The following is an 18,923-nucleotide window of genomic DNA, read 5'->3' on the forward strand; positions in this document are numbered from 1 at the left end:
ATGAAGAAAATGGTATGTGACGGTGATTTTAACCCATCACCATTTGTTATCCACATTCAAACACTTTTGGAACAATTTGAAAAGAGATTTCAACAGTTCACCATCATTAAGCCTGTAGTTGCCTTTCTTGTGAATCCTTTTACTTGCCAAATAGAGGTAACAGAAATGGCTACATCAATTGCAAGTCTTACTCAAGTAAGAACAGAAGACGTGGAACTGGAGATTTTTGACCTTCAAAATGATTTTGTTCTAAAATCCTGCGCAACAGATGAAAACTTTTGGAAACTGGTTGACCGAAAAAGTTTCCTGCCTTAAAAAATGTAGCATACAAAATAAAATCGTATTTCCACTTATCTATGTGAAGTTCTGTTTTCAACAATGAACATCATAAAATCAAAATACAGATCTTGGCTTACAGATGCCCACCTTGACGATTGCTTATGAACGGGAATATCATCCTACTCTCCCAACTACGAAAAATTGGCCGAAGAAATGCAGTGCCAAAAATCACACTTACTTTATTAGAAAAACCACGTGAATTAATGATGACTATTTTCCATTAAGTGCTGATGAGCACATATGATTAACTTGTGTTTAACTTTTTTTCATATTTGTTTGTTTATTGAAATCCAGATACAAGTAACGATACAAAAAATATTTTGTAATTAATCTTAACTGGCTATCTATGTTAAAGTAAGAATAATAAATATATTTGGACCAGCAGTTCAACAATATATTACTTTTTTTTAAAATAAATGAGATGAAAACGGTTTATGATATTTATTTTGTAAAAACTCCTTAATTTTTCTTACAGGTAGATAAAAAAGAGCAAATTCACATGGTAAGGTGAAAGAGTAATTGTCGAATAATTTAATTAATACCTTTTGCATATAAAATTACCTTTTTTATCTTATGGATTCATATATTATGTAATATTAAATATGATGTTTTTCATATTATTTAATGTACAAATACAAAATAAGCCTTGAAAAATTGTTGGCGCCTGCCACACTCTTCTGAAAACATGAATGTGCTATTGGCCACAAAAAGGTTGGGGACCACTGGATTAACGAGTCGCTCCTCAAGCCTGTGAAGACTCTTTAGTATACACTGGCCTTGGCCATGCACTTGGAGAAGTGCTGTTTTGTTCTGGTACAGCAGGGGTTCTCAAACTAGGGGTCGGGACCCCTCAGGGGATCACGAGGCTATTACATGGGGGGGTCGTGAATCTCAATCTCCACCTCAAACCCCGCTTTGCCTCCAGCATTTATAATGGTGTTAAATATATAAAAATGTGTTTTTAATTTATAAGGGGGGGTCGCACTCAGAGGCATGCTGTGTGAAAGGGGTCACCAGTAAAAAAGTTGGAGAACCACTGTGGTACAGGGATACGAGGGATTTTATTCCCACACAGCCCCAAACTCGCGACTGTGAATGACAGGGCACAGCAGGACAGATTTAAGTCCTGCCCCAAAGACAGAGACTTGAAGTGCTTAGATCTTCTAGGCAGGAAGATATCCACCTCATTGTCACTTCAGATGAGTATTGCAAACCAGCAAGCCAAACATGGCTAAATATGACTTCCTTAGCTGGTCGGCTATGTTTGAGCAACTGTTGCCTGAGGTCTCCAAGGATGAATTCTGGGTGTTTGTCACTGAGGGCTGCTTTGTGGCAAAAATGTTGTTGCAATCTGCCCTTGATGTGGTGGACACTTCAGACAGGGCTGGGGCTCCGCAATTACTATGAGAATGGCTTCCTGGCTCCAGAACTTGGGGATTATGCTGGAAGTCCAGCAAACAATTGAGGATTTGCCCTTGGATGGCCAAACCTTGTTTTTGGACAAGACTGATGAAACCCTGCATTCTTTTAAGGATTTGAGGGCTAGCTGCAGGTGTGTACACCATCTATGCACAGGCCACAGCAACCTTTTGTGTGTCCTTCCCACTGAGACAGCAAGACAACCCCAGGAAAGGGATAGATCTCACAAGATGAAGCACTCAAGCTCAGGACCCAGCTGTTCTGCGCACCCTCCTTCTGCATCTGCTAAGTGCCCATTTTGACTCGGTCCAGAGCACTGTCCCAGTTGTTCTTCCTCCCTCGTCATCCCCCCAATTTCTTTGGAGACAGGCTGGTTTGCCTTTACAATGCCTGAGTCTTGTTAATGTCTGGCAGCTAGGTCCTAGATACTTTCAGATTAGGCTACACCATCCAATTTCTCTCTCTGCCTCCTCCCCATCCTTTTTCAGGGACCCCTCTCATGAGATACTGCTCTTCGAGTAGGTCAGCTCTCTGATAGCATTGGGATGGTGCAGGAGGTTCGGCGAGAACACTACAGTTGCAGGTTCAACTCCTGGTATTTCCTGATACTGAAATCCAATGGCAGGATGAGGCCCATCCTTGACTTCCGTGGACTCAGTAAGTTAATCAAATATGTGCGTTTCTGCATGGTCACTCTGTCAGCTAGCCTCCCTGCTTTGTCTCAGAATGACTGGTTCTTCGAGTTCTTGCATATGTCTACTCTACTTTAGGTGTGTATGCACTGTGAGCACAGTTGCCGGAAATTTTTCCCTCCGTCATACCCATGGGGTCAGCTTTGACAGCCTATGGTGCCATGTGCATACATGCCCGTATAAGGGGTTTGGCCAACGCTGCATCTTCTTAGTTCCTTCTTTCCACCTATGACAGTTGCTGGAATTGTTCTTCTTGCTTCGGCAAGCTCCTCTCAATGGAAGATCCTTCTTTGTGTTCTTAGTTTACTACCTTCCTTTTGTTTCTTTTGTCCTAGTTGTTTATTTCTGGTTTGGACAGTTGTGAAATTGTTGTACATGGTTAGTTGCTGTTTTCGCTGTTAGCAGAGTCTTCGTCCACTCCCGGTACTGGGCATTCCTGAGTCTCCGTGTTTCAAGCCGTGTGCCTCCTGGGGCAACCCTATGCCTGTGAGTGACCCACACTCCAGTTGTCTGAAGTTCCTGGGAGAGAGACTCGTATCAGGGATCGCTGTCAGATGTGCTGGGACTTCAAGCCCCATACTAAGAAGTACCTGGAGACCAGGTTGAAGTCACACTAGAGGCAGTGCTCTAATCCTCGTTGGAGCCAAGCCAGTCAGACTGGCACCGAGTACCTCGGAATCGATGCAGAGTGCTCCTCCCGTCCTGAGAGTCTGTCAGCACTATTTCCTGTCATTGCTGCCAAAGAAAAAACATAAACAGCTGGCTTAGAGGGGACATTCCCCGACTGAAGAACGCCAAGCAGGGGAGCACAGCGGAATGTGACCTGAGTCTGGCTACTCCTCTGTTGCCGTTCCAAGGGCAGTACCATTGACTCCATCCTGTTTTAATTAATTTAATTTAATAATGGAGATCTCCCTTCTCCTAGAACTGGAAGGGACCTTGAAAGGTCATCGAGTCCAGCCCCCTGCCTTCACTAGCAGTGACCAAATAATGATTTTGCCCTAGATTCCTAAGTGGCCCCCTCAAGGATTGAACTCACAACCCTGGGTTTAGCAGGCCAATGCTCAAACCACTGAGCTATCCCTCCCCCCCTCAGCAGGCTCTGCTGAGTCTGGTCCCGGATCAGCCTTCAGCACCACAGGGACAATTGCAGCACCAGCAGGATCATGGGGCTGTCTATCCTGGAGGTGTTTGTTGCAGCCAGGGACTTAATGGTGCTTTTGGTACTGCCATCGGTGGTACAAGAGTCAGCGACGTCAGTGCCGGTGAGCAGAAGGGAGTCACAGGATAGATCTTCAAAGGTAGAAGATCACCACTTTTAATACACAGTTCTCCTATTTGGCCTCTATTATGCCCTCTGGGTCATCACCAAATGCATGGTGGTGGTCATGACATACCTCAGGAAGAAGGGAATCCACATTTTCCTCTACCTTGATGACTAGTGACTGAAAGATGGCTCCGGAGAGGAGGTGCTCACCCATGTTGACACAACGCTACACTTACTCGACCATTTGGGACTCATTCTAAAAACTGTCAAGTCGACGTTGGCCCCCACTCAGCAAATAGAGTTAATTGGGGCCCAATTAGATTTCACAAGGTTGAGGGCGTTCCTGCCGACTGACCGCTTCCAGACGATTTGTCAGCTGTGCCTCATTTTGCAATCACAAGCATCCAGAACAGTCTGCATGTGCTTGAGCCTGTTGGGCCACATGTCCACGTGTACACTGGTGGTCCATCTTCCCAGGTTATGCGTTCGTTCTCTTCAGATGTGTCTCAGAATGGTTTACCACCCTACCCGGCATTCTCTAGACAGATAGGTTCACCTCCTCCATCAGTCCTAGAGGCCTTGCGCTGGTGGGAGTCCCCACACAACGTATGCCAAAGTGTCCCCTTCATTCCCCCTCTCCGACCAACTCAGTGGTTACCAACGTGTCCCTTCTGGGTTGGGGAGCACATCTGGACTTGCTGCGGGTGTAGGGTCTGTAGTCGAAACAGTAGGCCTTGCTCCATATCAACATGTTGGAGTTTCGGGCCCTCCACAACCTGTGTCGTGCTTTCAGGGACTGCAGACTGTCAGCGGTTCACATACTAACAATACTGTTTGTTCAATACTGTGAACAAACAAGGGAGAGCTCACCCCAGAGCACTCTGCCTGAGGCAATCAACCAGTGGAAGTTCCGAATTGAAGAGGGCATCACCACAGTAGCTGTCCACTTACGAGGGGGTCCAGAACCGTCTTGCGGATCATCTCAGCCGGATTTTCTCTCCAAGCCACGAGTGGTCCCTAAAGACAGAGGACCCTTAGATGATATTCACAACATGGGGCATCCCCACGATAGACCTTTTCGTGACAAGGGAAAACAGGAAGTGTCGCCTATTTTGCTCTGGGGAGGGGCTCCCTCTCCGACTTTGCACTGTAGCTGGATGTCAACTTTTCTGTACACCTTCCCTCCTAACCCAGTCCTTCCCCAAGTCATCGCCAGACTCGAGGTGAATGGAGCTGGACTCATCCTCATTGCCCCAGCATAGAATCATAGAAGATATGGGTTGGAAGAGACCTCAGAAGGTCATCTAGTCCAATCCCCTGCTCAAAGCAGGACCAGCCCCAACTAAATCATCCCAGCCAGGGCTTTGTCAAGCTGGGTCTTAAAAACCTCTAAGGATGGAGATTCCACCACCTCCTTAAGTAACCCATTCCAATGCTTTACCACTCTCCTAGTGAAATACTTTTTCCTAATATCAAACCTAGACCTCCCCCACTGCAACTTGAGACCATTGCTCCTTGTTCTGTCATCTGCCATTAGTGAGAACAGCTGAGCTGCATCCTCTTCAGAACCCCCCCTTCAGGTAGTTGAAGGCTGTTATCAAATCCCCCCTAACTCTTATTTTCTGCAGACTAAATAAACCCAGTTCCTTCAGCCTTTCCTCATAAATCATGTGCCCCAGGTCCCCCCTAATCATTACCTAAACATGGCTGAGGCAGCACTGGTTCTCAGATTTTCCTACATTTTTGTTCTCTGACCTGGATGGCTGATTTAAAAACATCCTATCACCAAACTTCAAAGGATATTCTCAGTTTTACAGTTTCTTGACAGCATAATTTCATAATTATTAAACATCTTAATCTCCCACACAGGAACAACTTTATTTCTGATCCCCAGTTTTTGACCGATAGTACTGTTAGTAGAGGGAGAGATGCTTGAAGATCAAAACCTTCAAACTTAAAATATTCCAGGATCCAGTTAAATGAATCTGGTTCAGTTTACACCTAATAAATTTTGTGCTGACAAAGCACAGTTATCTTTTCTTCATGTGAAAAATGTGCAGGTATGGCCTGGTAATTTCACCTAGTCAGCAGGAATCCTTTCTAAATTCTGCCTAATCTGGTACTTTGTTTTTTCCAATCATGGAAAAACATAATCTGTTAGGCAAATCCCTGGGTGTTAGCTCACCAACCAGGTTCATGATAGACCATAAGTCTTGTTCAGCTTGAAAAGTATATATGTGAAGAATTTCTCAGGTTGGGAAAACGGTAACAGACTGAAAGCTTGACTGTCCATTAGTCTTCTGTAACTGAGAGTAACTGGCCAAGCCATTCAAGTCTGTCTTAGTTCAACATTCTATCTTGGTAGCATGAGGCAACTAACTGCAATAGCATGTATCAGCATCAAGAGGGCCCAAAGAGCACCAGTTTTCAACAAAAAGCTCTAAATTTTCTTCTTAACCTAGATAAATGTGATCACACATTAACTGAAATGTATGTTTGAGGAAGACTCAACAGTCAAATGGACTGGCCAAGTTGTTAGTGTCTTCAGCCAGGAGAGATCAAAATTCCAGTGCTAGAACAGACTTTCATCATGTGGCTTATTCCGAAGTTGGATGTCTCTGCACCTGCCATTAACAAATTTCCAAGCTAGTGCTCCAGATGCCCTATAAATACATGTACAGCAGATGCTAGCAGTATTCAGTGGATTGGACTCTGGATTTACCTATTTTTCTCCTGCCACTAATGGCTGAGTTTAACCATTCAAATAGAGGACCAAGACAAGATAATTCTTATAGCTCCTTTCTGGCTTAGGTGTCTTTGTTTACCTCATCTTCTAGAGGTAACTATGTTATGGGATCATTATGCAATTTTTGGACTTACTGTATCAAGGTATCTTCTGGGTATGTCTCACTTAATCTTGCCATTGCAAGGGCCTCGGGCATTGGTGCAGCTTGGTGCCTCCTGTTCTTTGCCTGTGGGGCACACAATAGTTTTGTCTCCTGAGGGCTGTAATGCTGTGGTCTAATTCTGGTTGTTGGGGTTAGTGTGTGTGTGGCTGGGTGGTGTTAGTGGCCTGTGATAAGCAGGAGGTCGGACTAGAAGATATGGTGGTCCCTTCTGGCATTAAAGTCACAGAATTTAAGGTCAGATTTTGAACCCAAACCCATTTTGCCTCAAACTCACTGGAAGCTGAGTGGCTAAAGCTTGGGGTTTGTTGCTACTCACTGGATCTTATACATGTATTTTTTAAATCTAGGAAAGAATCTACATCTAACAGTAGAATGCCCAGAAAGCAGTCTCTTCGAAGCACGCAATCTTGATCTTCAGCAGGGATCCTAGAAATCCATTTGCCACAGAAAAACACTGAATTTGCTTTTTTACAGAGAATCTTTAGTTTTTTACTTTTTGTGAAAAAATAAAAATAAATATTAACAATTAACTAAATTTTACTGAATGTACCAGTGTCACTTATTCAATACGCACAACCTCCCCTCCTTGTGATTGATTTTTGAATGCACTTTCAATTTACATAGCTAAACATAAGCCATAAACTGCTTCCGGCGTATAGGGGTTCTTCAGCAATGATCTTCAGTCATCATGTAAGTCAATCCCTAAATGTTTTATGGGAAGACTTCTGATCTGCTCTAATATCCTCCAAGGTTCAAGGTTTGAATTTACAGGACCCTAACAGGAGACAGAGCAGTCTGTGCTCAGATCCTCAGACCTCATTTTCAGAATTCCAACTCTTCGCTTGTTAGATATCTTTTGGGATGTGCCTTTCTTCCTGTAAATATCAAATGTAGCTCAAACATGTCCATGATGCTCTATGGCTTGTTCTAGCCCAATTTGCCCTCCTTCTAATGTTTCTGTTTCTGCGCGCACAAACCAGTGAGCATCTCAAAACTTCTGCCTTATTCATTAGCATTATAGCTTTTAAAGCTTATTTTGAAGCCACTGAGCCATGTTTTTCCCCCAGCACACAGTCTACTTAGAGGCCAGAATTTCAGAATTGTTGAAGCTTCTGTATCCACCCACACTAATCAGACTCCACCAGAGTCACCGCCATAAGGGGTGGGTCAATCTATTCAGCTATGAGATCTTAGCAGACTGGATTATCTAGAGCATCAGGCTTCTCCAAATCCCCTTCTTTACTACTTCTCTCTTCACTTCGAGACACAAGAAACATCAGACCATCTTGAAGGGACAGTAGTCTTTCTCTTAAGATGAAAGAATCTCAGGGCACTGCTCTTCTTTATAGGAAGAAAGAACTAGGGAGGAGTCCTGGGATATCCTAGAACTCCAAGAGGCTGAACAGGTCAGTGAAGATGAAAAGATTCTAGCTTCTGCTATCTCTGTACTCTCTCTCCAGACTATCAGGCCACCAGAAATGTACCTGTTTTCCCATTAGGACCTGTCAGTAATATTTCTTGTTTACCACTAGAAATCACTACTGTTAGTTTAAAAAGCCATTATTTTCAAGCTGTCTTCTGCCCCCTGGATGTATACTAAGCTGTTAACAGTGATAATCCATATGAAGAGTCTAGGAACTCATCTGTACCATTTCTTAGAAAATCTACTCATCAGGACAACATTGTCAGGGACCTTGCAGGAAGGAAGCATGTAAGATGACCCTCTCCATGCTTCGGGCACACACAGGTTTATGGTAAACTAAGACGAGATTTTGATTCCATCTCATGGTTGTCCACCTACCGATCAAGTTAGATACAAAGAATTTCCAATATAGCAAAGTTCAGCAAGATTCAGGTACAGATATACACTGTCTCTCAACCTAGGATCCTTCATCCATATTTACCTGTATCTCTAGGGACTTGTGGTTTGATTTTTTTTCGGTGAGAAAGGACTGCACATGAGAGCATCAAGAATTCTCTGACTATTCCTAGCAAGAGATGCCATCAGGTATTCTGGACGCAAAATTGGTTAATATGCTTCTTAGAGAAGATCACTTTATATTGCGTTTGCTACATAAAATGTTGAAAGGCCCATGGGCCTTTCTACTTTCCTTATTTTGTGGCGTGGAATTCTAGGAGGAAAGACTAAGCTTTTCAAGGTAGGGGACTGTCTTTGTGTAATGTTTACACAGTACCCCAATCTGAGTAGGTCCTCTGGGTGGTGGTGTAATAAAGATTAAAAAATAAGTGTGAATCAATATTTGGAAGAACTCTTGCCAGAGCTACTCAAAGTAAATTCTTAGAGTCACACTGCCAGTAATTTCTAAATAACAGGTATTTGCCTAAAATTGGGAGAAAATAATAATTTGCTAAGGCTGTGAATTAATTACTTTAATATATCTTCCCAGAGCTGCTGTTGGGACAGATGGAAAGATTCTAGGAATATTTAAAATTTTCTTCTCTAAGTTGTAAATTTTTTATGACCCAATTGGATGGCTGGAACAGAGATGCTAGTACTGTTTCCACAGCTTTGGGGTCTTTTAGAATTTTTGCCCATAATTCATTATGAGATGGAGATTTCAGTCTATTTGATGAAGCACCTTTGAAAACTTGGCCCTGAGAGATTCTTAAGGTTTTTGTTGACTATGATTTTTCAAATAATTATCAAAAATACTGATTATTACCTGAGCAATCTTACTGAAGAAAATGGGATTGTACAGTTGAAAAAGAGAGAATAATTAAGCGTGAAAAATCTTTTGCTAGGAATAAAGCACATTCTACTAGGAATCCAGTTTGACAGTCAGCTCTCAAGTTGTCTGTATTAAATGAGTTGGTGATCCTTTTCTGTTCTTTTTTTTTCATGGACACATGTCTGCATCATGCATATATGGCCAGTAGTTGACAGTGTCAGCAGAGAAGCTAGTGATCAAGTAGGCATGGTTTTGAGATACATTGATGCAAGCCAAGAGTGTGCCACAGATTGTCGGTACGTTATCTGTCACATGAATACTTATAGAAAATTTGTTTTCAAGGTTCAGCACCTTTCACTATCACTAAATTCACTGTATTTTTATAAGGAAAGCTTAATAGGTCCAAAGTGCATCCTTCTCTTTTGAGTCCGCATAATGTCTTGTGACCTGTAATAAACAAGTCTCATAGAGTTTAAGGCTAAGCTCAGTTCCCCAAAGTAAAAACTTCAATGCTAAGTTGGTAAAATATGGCCTTAACACTCCACTCATACGCAACTCTATAGTAATAAAGTAGTGTGTGTACAATGAAGAAAGTGTTTTGTTGAGAAAACAGATTTCAATTTATTTAAGCTATTCTCCAGGAGTAGACAACATGATAGATCACTCGATAATTGCCTGTTCTATTCATTTCCTCTGATGCACCTGGCATTGGCCACTGAAGACAGGATACTGGGCTAGATGGACCTCAAGACAGGACTGGTCTGACCCAGTATGGCCATTCTTATATTCTTACATGGAGTAAAGCATTAACAAATTGGGTGGAGTGATTAGATGTCAAGTTATTAATGGTAAGTTCTAGAGCTACAACTATGTGTTTGTTTTTTTAAAGCTTGTCTTGTTAAAAATGCTGAGGTACGGAGCACTTTTTCCTTACTGAGGCGTAATCTAATATTATTAATTCATTGATGGAATATCTAGGGTGATGGCTTAAAAATTGGTCAAACCTGAAATATTAAGAAACTCATGCAAACCAAATCATAAATGCTTAATAAACTTATTTCAGATCACAACATGGCAGAATGTCAATTTTTTTATTTCAGTGGTGTACAGGAAGGGATTCAGGGGAAGGGGCATGTATTCTGCAGGGTTTTTTTAATCTGCTTCCTGTGAAGTATCAGGGATGTCCTCAGCTGCGGATGTGACTTTGGATGGAGTGAGCAAGGGCTCTGAGATGGCACCGAGCAATCTCTCTCTGAGGTGCTTGGTTGGCTAATTCTTGCTTCTGGAATTGGGGTCTAATTGATAGCCATATGTGGGTTCCAGGAGGAATTTTCCCCCAAGTCAGACTGACAGTAACCTTGAGTGTTTTTTGCCTTTCTCTGTGATGTTTAGGTGTGGGTCACCAGGTGTATCTGGTATATACCTTATTTAATCATTTTCCTGTCTTGTGGGGGCCTTGGCCACTTGTCCTTCCTATTCTCTGCCTGTGGTACATAATAGTCTAGTCTCCTGTGGGCTGTAATATTTTGGTCTCATTTTGGTTCTTGGGTTTATTGTGCAGGTGCTGGGTGGTGTTGGTGTTCTTGTGATATACGGGAAGTCAGTCTGAATGATCTAGTGGTCCATTCTAGCCTTAAACTCTGAACCTTGTTACAACAAAAAGCAGACAAGGCTCTAAACCAGGGTTGGGGAAACTACGGCCCGGGGGCCACATCTGGCCCTTCAGACGTTTTAATCTGGCCTTCGAGTTCCTGCCGGGGAGCGGGGTCTGGAGCTTGCCCCTCTCCAGCCGGGGGCTTGCTCCGCTCCAGCACTCCAGCAGGGGGCTTGTCCCGCTCCGCATGTGCTGTGGCTCTGCGCAGCTCCCGGAAGCAGCAGCATGTCCCCCTTCCGGCTCCTATGCAGAGGATCAGCCAAGGGGCTCCGCAGTTCCCATTGGCTGGGAATCATGGCCAATGCGAGCTGCAGGGGCAGTGCCTGCAGACAGGGCAGCGCGCTGAGCCACCTGGCTGCGCCTCCATCTAGGAGCCGGAGGGGGAACATGCCGCTGCTTCTGGGAGCTGCTTGAGGTAAGCACCGCCTGGAGCCTGCATCCCCGATCCCCTCCCGCACCCCAATCCCCTGCTTTGATCCCCCTCCTGCTCTCCAAACCGCTTGGTCCCAGCCCAGAGGACCCTCCTACACCCCCAATCCCCCATCCCGAGCCCCACCCCAGAGTCTGTACCCCCAGCCGGAGCCCTCACCCCCCTTCCACATCCCAACCCCCTGCCCTGCCCCAGCCCGGAGCCCCCTCCCACATCCTGAACTTCTCATTTTTGGCCCCACCACAGAGCCCGGACCTCCAGCTGGAACCCTTAGCCTCTCACGCACCCCAACCCCCAATTTCATGAGCATTCATGGCCCGCCATACAATTTCCATACCCAGATGTGGCCCTTGGGCCAAAAAGTTTGCCCACCCCTGCTCTAAACAGTGGGTGAAATCCTGACGCCATTTTGTGCATTTTGCCATTGACATCAGGAGACTTTGGATTTCACCCATTGCCTTTAAAGTGAGGTTCTGTCCTAAAAGTTAAAAATGTATAAAAATGGTGTTATAGAGTACCGTGTCTATTATCTCATAGATTTTCATATCAAATGGGCTCATTTGGAGTAAGTTGTCTTTTTCCTAGCATCAGCCCTACAATCTCGCCCTAAAGTCTGACGATAACGCTGTGTTCTTTCTGTATTCATAATCACCAATAACATAGGCTCTGCAGGCCAGACTGTTGTCCACTTTGCAAACATTTTGTCTTCAGATTTTGCTGTCTGATATATGTGTTGTTCCATTAACCTTAAATGGGTTTGCACTGGTATCAGAGGTCGTTATCTGAAGACACAAATTGCCAAGATGGGCTATGGTTTGGCCTGTGGAATTTCTGTTGCTGTTGATGGTTAGAACCTCATTTTAGTCGTTACTTTAAGCAATATTTACTTTAAATGCTTTATTCCTGTCCAGCATGCATTATTGTATATAACATTTCCATCATGTACTTCTGATCTCATTTGTCCGCAGTATTGAAGAAACACATTACTTTTGATGATAAACCAAAACACAAAAAACATTTTAAAATCTTTGATGAGTGAACTCTTTTTATCAGACAAGTTTCTTGATGCACCAAAGATTTTGGCTAACTCAGACTCATTATTTTGAAAACTCTTCTCTGCTCTTTACTTTTAGACAAAGTGTACAAGGAGTAGAAGACAAAATCACAAAACTGAAAGTAACTATGGTGGCGTGGGACCGCCATGACAACTCTGTTATAACTGCAGTTAATAACATGACTCTGAAGGTTTGGAATTCTTTCACTGGCCAGCTTATTCATGTCCTTATGGTAAGTAAAATAAGAGTGGCAGTTTTACTCAGTATACTGTAACTCACATATCCATCATAGATTATTTTAGAATATCTTTATAGATTTGCATAACAAGGCAGAAAGTTAAGGAAATAATTACATACAAGAAATTTAAGTAGCTTTAAATTCTTCTGTGACTGTCATAGAATCATTGGAAGGGACCTCAGGAGATCATCTAGTCCAACCCCCTGCTCAAAGCAGGACCAATTCCCAACTAAATCATCCCAGCCAGGGCTTTCTCAAGCCTGACCTTAAAAACCTCTAAGGAAGGAGATTCCACCACCTCCCTAGGTAACCCATTCCAGTGCTTCACCACCCTCCTAGTGAAAAAGTTTTTCCTAATATCCAACCTAAACCTCCCCCACTGCAACTTGAGACCATTACTCCTTGTTCTGTCATCTGGTACCACTGAGAACAGTCTTGATCCATCCTCTTTGGAACCCCCTTTCAGGTAATTGAAAGCAGCTATCAAATCCCCCCATATTCTTCTCTTCTGCAGACTAAACAATCCCAGTTCCCTCAGCCTCTCCTCATACGTCATGTGCTCCAGCACCCTAATCATTTTTGTTGTCCTCCGCTGGACTCTTTCCAATTTTTCCACATCCTTCTTGTAGTGTGGGGCCCAAAACTGGACACAGTACTCCAGATGAGGCCTCACCAATGTCAAATAGAGGGGAATGATCACGTCCCTCGATCTGCTGGCAATGCCCCTACTTATACAGCCCAAAATGCCATTAGCCTTCTTGGCAACAAGGGCACACTGTTGACTCATATCCAGCTTCTCGTCCACTGTAACCCCTAGGTCCTTTTCTGCAGAACTGCTTCCTAGCCATTCGGTCCCTAGTCTGTAACAGTGCATGGGATTCTTCCATCCTAAGTGCAAGACTCTGCACTTGTCCTTGTTGAACCTCATCAGGTTTCTTTTGGCCCAATCCTCTGTGAACCTAAAGTAACATTGTCAATGAGGATGGAGCCAAAATTGTTCTTCACGTGCCCTCCTTGCAGAGACAGTTTGCTTTTGAAATAATAGTTTCTAAATTTTTAAATTTTAAATCACTGTTATGTTTCTTTAAAATCATCTTTTGTAGGTTAGTATTAGCAGGCATCTGTGTGGATTAGATTTTAATTTGCATAGACAGGGTGCCAATGGTAGTGTGTGTGTGCGTGTGTGTGCTTTTTTTGTTTTATGTTCAAAATTGGCAAGGCTTGTTATGGAGGTCTTTAAGTAGAAGAAAGATATGGGTGAGCTTTTGCTGACCTCCAAATATAGCATTCACTTCCAACTTGAAAAATAAGATGGAAGACCCAGATATTCCTTGAATAGAAGATGCATAATTGAAGTATTAATTAAGTACCTTTTCATAGTAATATACTTTTGTCTATATACAAATACAATTTGTATAGGAAATCAAGGGGAGTTGCAAATGATACTAAATTATAGATTAAAATGAATATAATTGAAACTTTGATAGGATGATTCCCATAATTAGAATGTCAGCATTAACCAGAATGTTTTCCTGAGGGTATGTGGGAAACCCAACAATCATGGCAACATTTTAGAAACTTAAGTATTTTTTATTGAAGTAGTAGGAATGATACCTACATAGAGAAATATTACAGACCTTTAAATATAATTATTGAATTTAGACTTAAAATTCTGCAGTTATGTAGACACTTGTGGTTGAAGAATGAAGAAGATTGATAAATTTTAAGATTAAAATGAATGGTGCTAATGCATTTCAGTCACAGGGTAATGTTAAGCAGGAAAAAAAAATATGGGGACTAATATGGGCTTTTCAGTCCCAAAAATACATGCGATTTGTGAACAGTGATATTGCCCTAGTCTGGTTGGAGGAGATTCTGAATAATAATCCAGATTAGGATCTCTGCTGCAGGGGGTCTTTTTTTTGTTTGACCACATTTTTACTAGATTCTTTCATGGACCATCTGCTTTTCCAGCAATATTTGCATAACGTCCCTGTGGTAACTACAACAACTGTCTATTTGAAAAACTATTAAGAAAATAATGTATTTATAGTTGTCTTTAATATATCCTTGTATCTGAAAATAAGAAGAGGTGAATACCATTGCTAGGTCTCCACTCACCACCAGTAGCTAATATGTAAATACATATATAAAATGTATATGTGTCTGTACAAACACATTAATAGAGACCATAATGGCTTGCACAACAAAACAAGCTTGCTTTCTCTCACCTAGAATACTTGGGGATCTGGTGTCCAAAGAGACTCTTGTACCCATAAGAACGGCCATACTGGGTCAGACCAAAAGTCCATCAAGCCCAGTATCCTGTCCTCTGACAGTGGCTAATGGCATATGCCCCAAAGAGAATGAACAGACAGGTTATCATCAAGTGATCCATGCCCTGTCACCCAATCCCAGCTTCTGGCAAACAGAGGCTAGGGAAACCATTTCTGCCCATCCTGGCTAATAGTCATTGATGGACCTATCGTCCACGAATCTATCTAGCTCCCTTTTGAACCCCGTTATAGTATTGGCCTTCACAACACCCTCTGGTAAGGAGTTCCAGAGGTTGACAGTGCATTGCTTTAAAAAATTCTTGTATTTGTTTTAAACCTGCTACCTATTAGTTTCATTTGGTGGCCCCTGGTTCTTCTTTATGAGAAGGAGTAAATAACACTTTGTTATTTACTTTCTCTATTCCACTCATGATTTTATAGACCTCTATCATATCCCCCCTTAGTCGCCTCTTTTCCAAGTTGAAAAGTCCCAGTCTTATTAATCTCTCCTCAGACAGAAGCCGTTCTATACTCCTAATCATTTTTGTTTCCCTTTTCTGAACCTTTTCCAATTTCAATATATTTTTTTGAGATGGGACAACCACATCTGCATGCAGTATTCAAGGTGTGGGCATACCATGGATTTATATAGAGGTAATATGATATTTTCTGTCTTATTACCTATCCCTTTCTTGATGATTCCCAACTTTCTGTTTGCTTTTTTGACTGCTGCTGCACATTGAGTGGATGATTTCAGAGATCTATCCACAATGACTCCAGATCTCTTTCTCGAGTCGTAACAGCTAATTTAGACCCCATCATTGCATATGTATAGTTAGGATTATGTTTTCCAATGTGCATTACTTTGCATTTATCAACATTAAATTTCATCTGCCATTTTGCTGCCCAGTCACCCAGTTTTGTGAGATCCTTTGTGAAACCCAGAAATTGAACATGGGTTTCTTATGCAGTATTGCAGGGCACCATTCTCACAGCCACCAGTTTCCATTTTTTCCTGCAATGAAATGTATCTTTTTCAGGTTCTAGACACCATTTGCCATAAAATAAAAAGTAGTTATGTAATACACTGAGTCAGCAGTTGCTCCTCAACCCAAAATTAGAAATACAAAATTGAAACTCAGAATCAAGTACCCATATCTTAACACAAATATCAAACCTTATCATGACCTCATCATTCCTTAGGCATGAAAAAATATGCATGTATTTAATTATACTACTTTCCTGTTCTACATTAAAATTAAAGATTTTTTTAAAAACTTAATTACAAAATGAGTAGCTCCTGCATATAATTTGATGCCATTGGTGAAACAAAATGCTTGGAGCTTGTTGAATAGATTTCTACTTTTAGGGTACTAATTCTTTTCATAGCCTAAAATCTTATCCTAATTACTGAACTAGTTCTTTACTAGATATTTTTTGAACAGTTGCACATATAATGTAGAATGAACTCTGCAAGAGGTTAAAATTTCTAAAATATGAGTGAGAGTTTTTAAGAGTGTTATTTCCATCCCTCTGGGCTTCTAAATTCATTACAAAAATGTTAATAGTGATTTAACTGATAGTTACACATTTCTATTTAAAATTGTCACTGGAGAAAGAGAAGCATATAATATAAAGGTACAATAAAGAGTTACGAAAAGCCATCCAAGAGAGTTGCCAAAACTGCTGTTGAACATTAGACATTTGTCAGTTTCTCATCATTATATCATTATTCAGATGTGTATGCTGCAGATAGTGTAATAGTGGTAAGTATTTCTGTATGTATTTGTGGAACATTCTTCTCTAAACTCTTACCAAATCTTTTTTAAAAGATATATATTTTTTATTTCAGGGACATGAGGATGAAGTGTTTGTACTTGAGCCTCACCCATTTGATCCTAGAGTTCTCTTCTCTGCTGGCCATGATGGAAATGTCATAGTTTGGGATTTGGCCAGAGGGGTCAAAATTCGATCTTACTTCAACATGGTAATTTTCCTATGGTTATTTGCTATTCCTGCACAACTATAAAGTACACTGCATTTTGGTATGTGTGTGGCCAGGGTAGGAAGATGCAATCCTCGCTCCATTGATGTCAGTGGCCAAACTCCCATGGACTTCAGTGGGGTTGGGATTTCACTCAAAACTTTTATATGAAGTTGCTTGAAATGACTATATTAACTGATGATTTTTCTTTGCGTATGTCAGCGTGGATCCCACTATACGTACGCATGTGCCTCATGCACACAAAATCAGAGTCTTTTTGAATGCCAGTGTCTGTTGGTGCTGCATACGCAACCTCTGACTCCAAATGCTCCTATACTGGGGTATAAAGGGCAGTATGTCTGTGACCTTCCCTCAGTTCCCTCTTACTACTCATGGCAGTGCCGTGGAATCTGGGAAGCTTCCAACCCGCTAGTTTTTAGCTCCAGCAAAACCTCTCAAAACTTTTCAAAATTCTTCAGAACACCTCTGATATATGACCACCACGAACATCTTTGACCCATCTGGTTTGAGTACTGATGATCAGAGCCACCTGTATTCTCCAGCCCAAGTACTGGACTGCCTCAATACATTAGATTCAAAACCTGTGGGCTTCAAGCCCTACAGGTCCTGTGATGGACTAATTACTTAGAAACATGGACACAGCAGGTGCCTCTTCTCTTCTATTTAGGAGAGTCCCACATGTTCAGTACACCTCTCTTTCATCGCAAGAACAAGTCGGTCATGTGATGCGTGGTTGAAGCTTCCCCTCCTGGGGCAATCTGTGAAGGTCTCCTCAGATCCGGAGGAGATGGGCACCAGAGCACCAACAGCGGACAAACCAACTTAATCCAGTGGCCCATCCAGTAGGCAAGCAACCCCAAAGGTCAGCACAGAGAAGACAGTGCTGAGAAAAGACCTAGCATTGGCAACAGCACAAGTACTCTAGCTTTAAAGCATGCCCCACTAGTGCCTTAGCCAACACCAACACCTCCGGTACTGAAGTCCTGCTTTGAGAGGGGCCACTCTGAACACAGAGGTAGACTCTAGATGGAACTCACCGTCTTTACAGAAGGACGGATGACATAAAGCCTGTGGAGACAAATCTGCTAAGCACCAGATGGTGTCGAAGGCTGGTGAGTAGGAGCAGCCTGTGGCACTGAAGAAGATTCTTCAGGCATTGACCCCAGATCTGGCACCACACCCCGCAACATCGACGCCTGTAACACGTGACAAACCTCTGAAAGAGGAGGGCTGTCATTGGCATTGAGGTACTTGCTGGTACTAATGCAGTCGCTGGTGCCAGGTACTATATTCCACATTGCTGCGATATAGGAGGCCTGTTTCTGCTCTCCATCACCTGAAGTACATTCTCCCCATCTTTGAGCAGAGAAGCCTCTCTGTGATCCGTGATCAATATCACAGAAAGGCTTGCTGGCTCTTCCTCCAGGACTCAACCGCCATCTCAACAAACATGGTATTGGACTGGCAATATCATGCTAGCCATCCGTATCTCTGTGGCAGCTGCCATGCCCCTACAGGGCTTACTGGGGGTCTGCCATCTCAAGCCACTAGGAGCTGGTCTTCACACTTGAGAAAAATCAGACCCCTTTCTATATCAGCTTTGCTGGCCAGACCATATACACCAGACAGGAAAGATCACCATAAAGATCAGACCTAGGGACCAAGCAACACCAGCATCCTGCTTTGCCACCAAAAGACCTCTCACTGTCGTTGCCTGGCAAAGTAGTATTTTTGGCACCAACAGCGGCACTGGATGAGTCATTCTAAGAGCTCCTTATGAGAATTTCAGAGATTCCGGAGATGGAAATATCAATAGTATCGGAGAAATCTCATCAATTAGATATTTTGACAACTGCTGTTCCAGGCAAAATCACTCTTCTCACAAATGAGGGACTGCTCAACCCAGCTAAAGCCTTGTGGCACTGGCCACTATGCCACCTTTATTATTA

General features: G+C 42.5%; 1 protein-coding gene across 2 annotated transcripts in view; it reads left to right on the forward strand.

Annotated features, from left to right (window-relative positions):
* Positions 1-18,923, forward strand: part of PHIP (pleckstrin homology domain interacting protein) — a 334,660-nt gene that overhangs the window by 157,017 nt on the left and 158,720 nt on the right. For both annotated transcript variants that reach the window (XM_054021954.1, XM_054021955.1), the window contains exons 14-15: positions 12,534-12,687; positions 16,822-16,956. In XM_054021954.1, coding sequence (XP_053877929.1) covers positions 12,534-12,687; positions 16,822-16,956 — 289 coding nt within the window. The remainder of the gene's footprint in view (positions 1-12,533; positions 12,688-16,821; positions 16,957-18,923) is intronic.

Source organism: Malaclemys terrapin, chromosome 3 (genome assembly GCF_027887155.1).
Source record: "Malaclemys terrapin pileata isolate rMalTer1 chromosome 3, rMalTer1.hap1, whole genome shotgun sequence".
Classification (NCBI taxonomy): domain Eukaryota; kingdom Metazoa; phylum Chordata; order Testudines; family Emydidae; genus Malaclemys; species Malaclemys terrapin.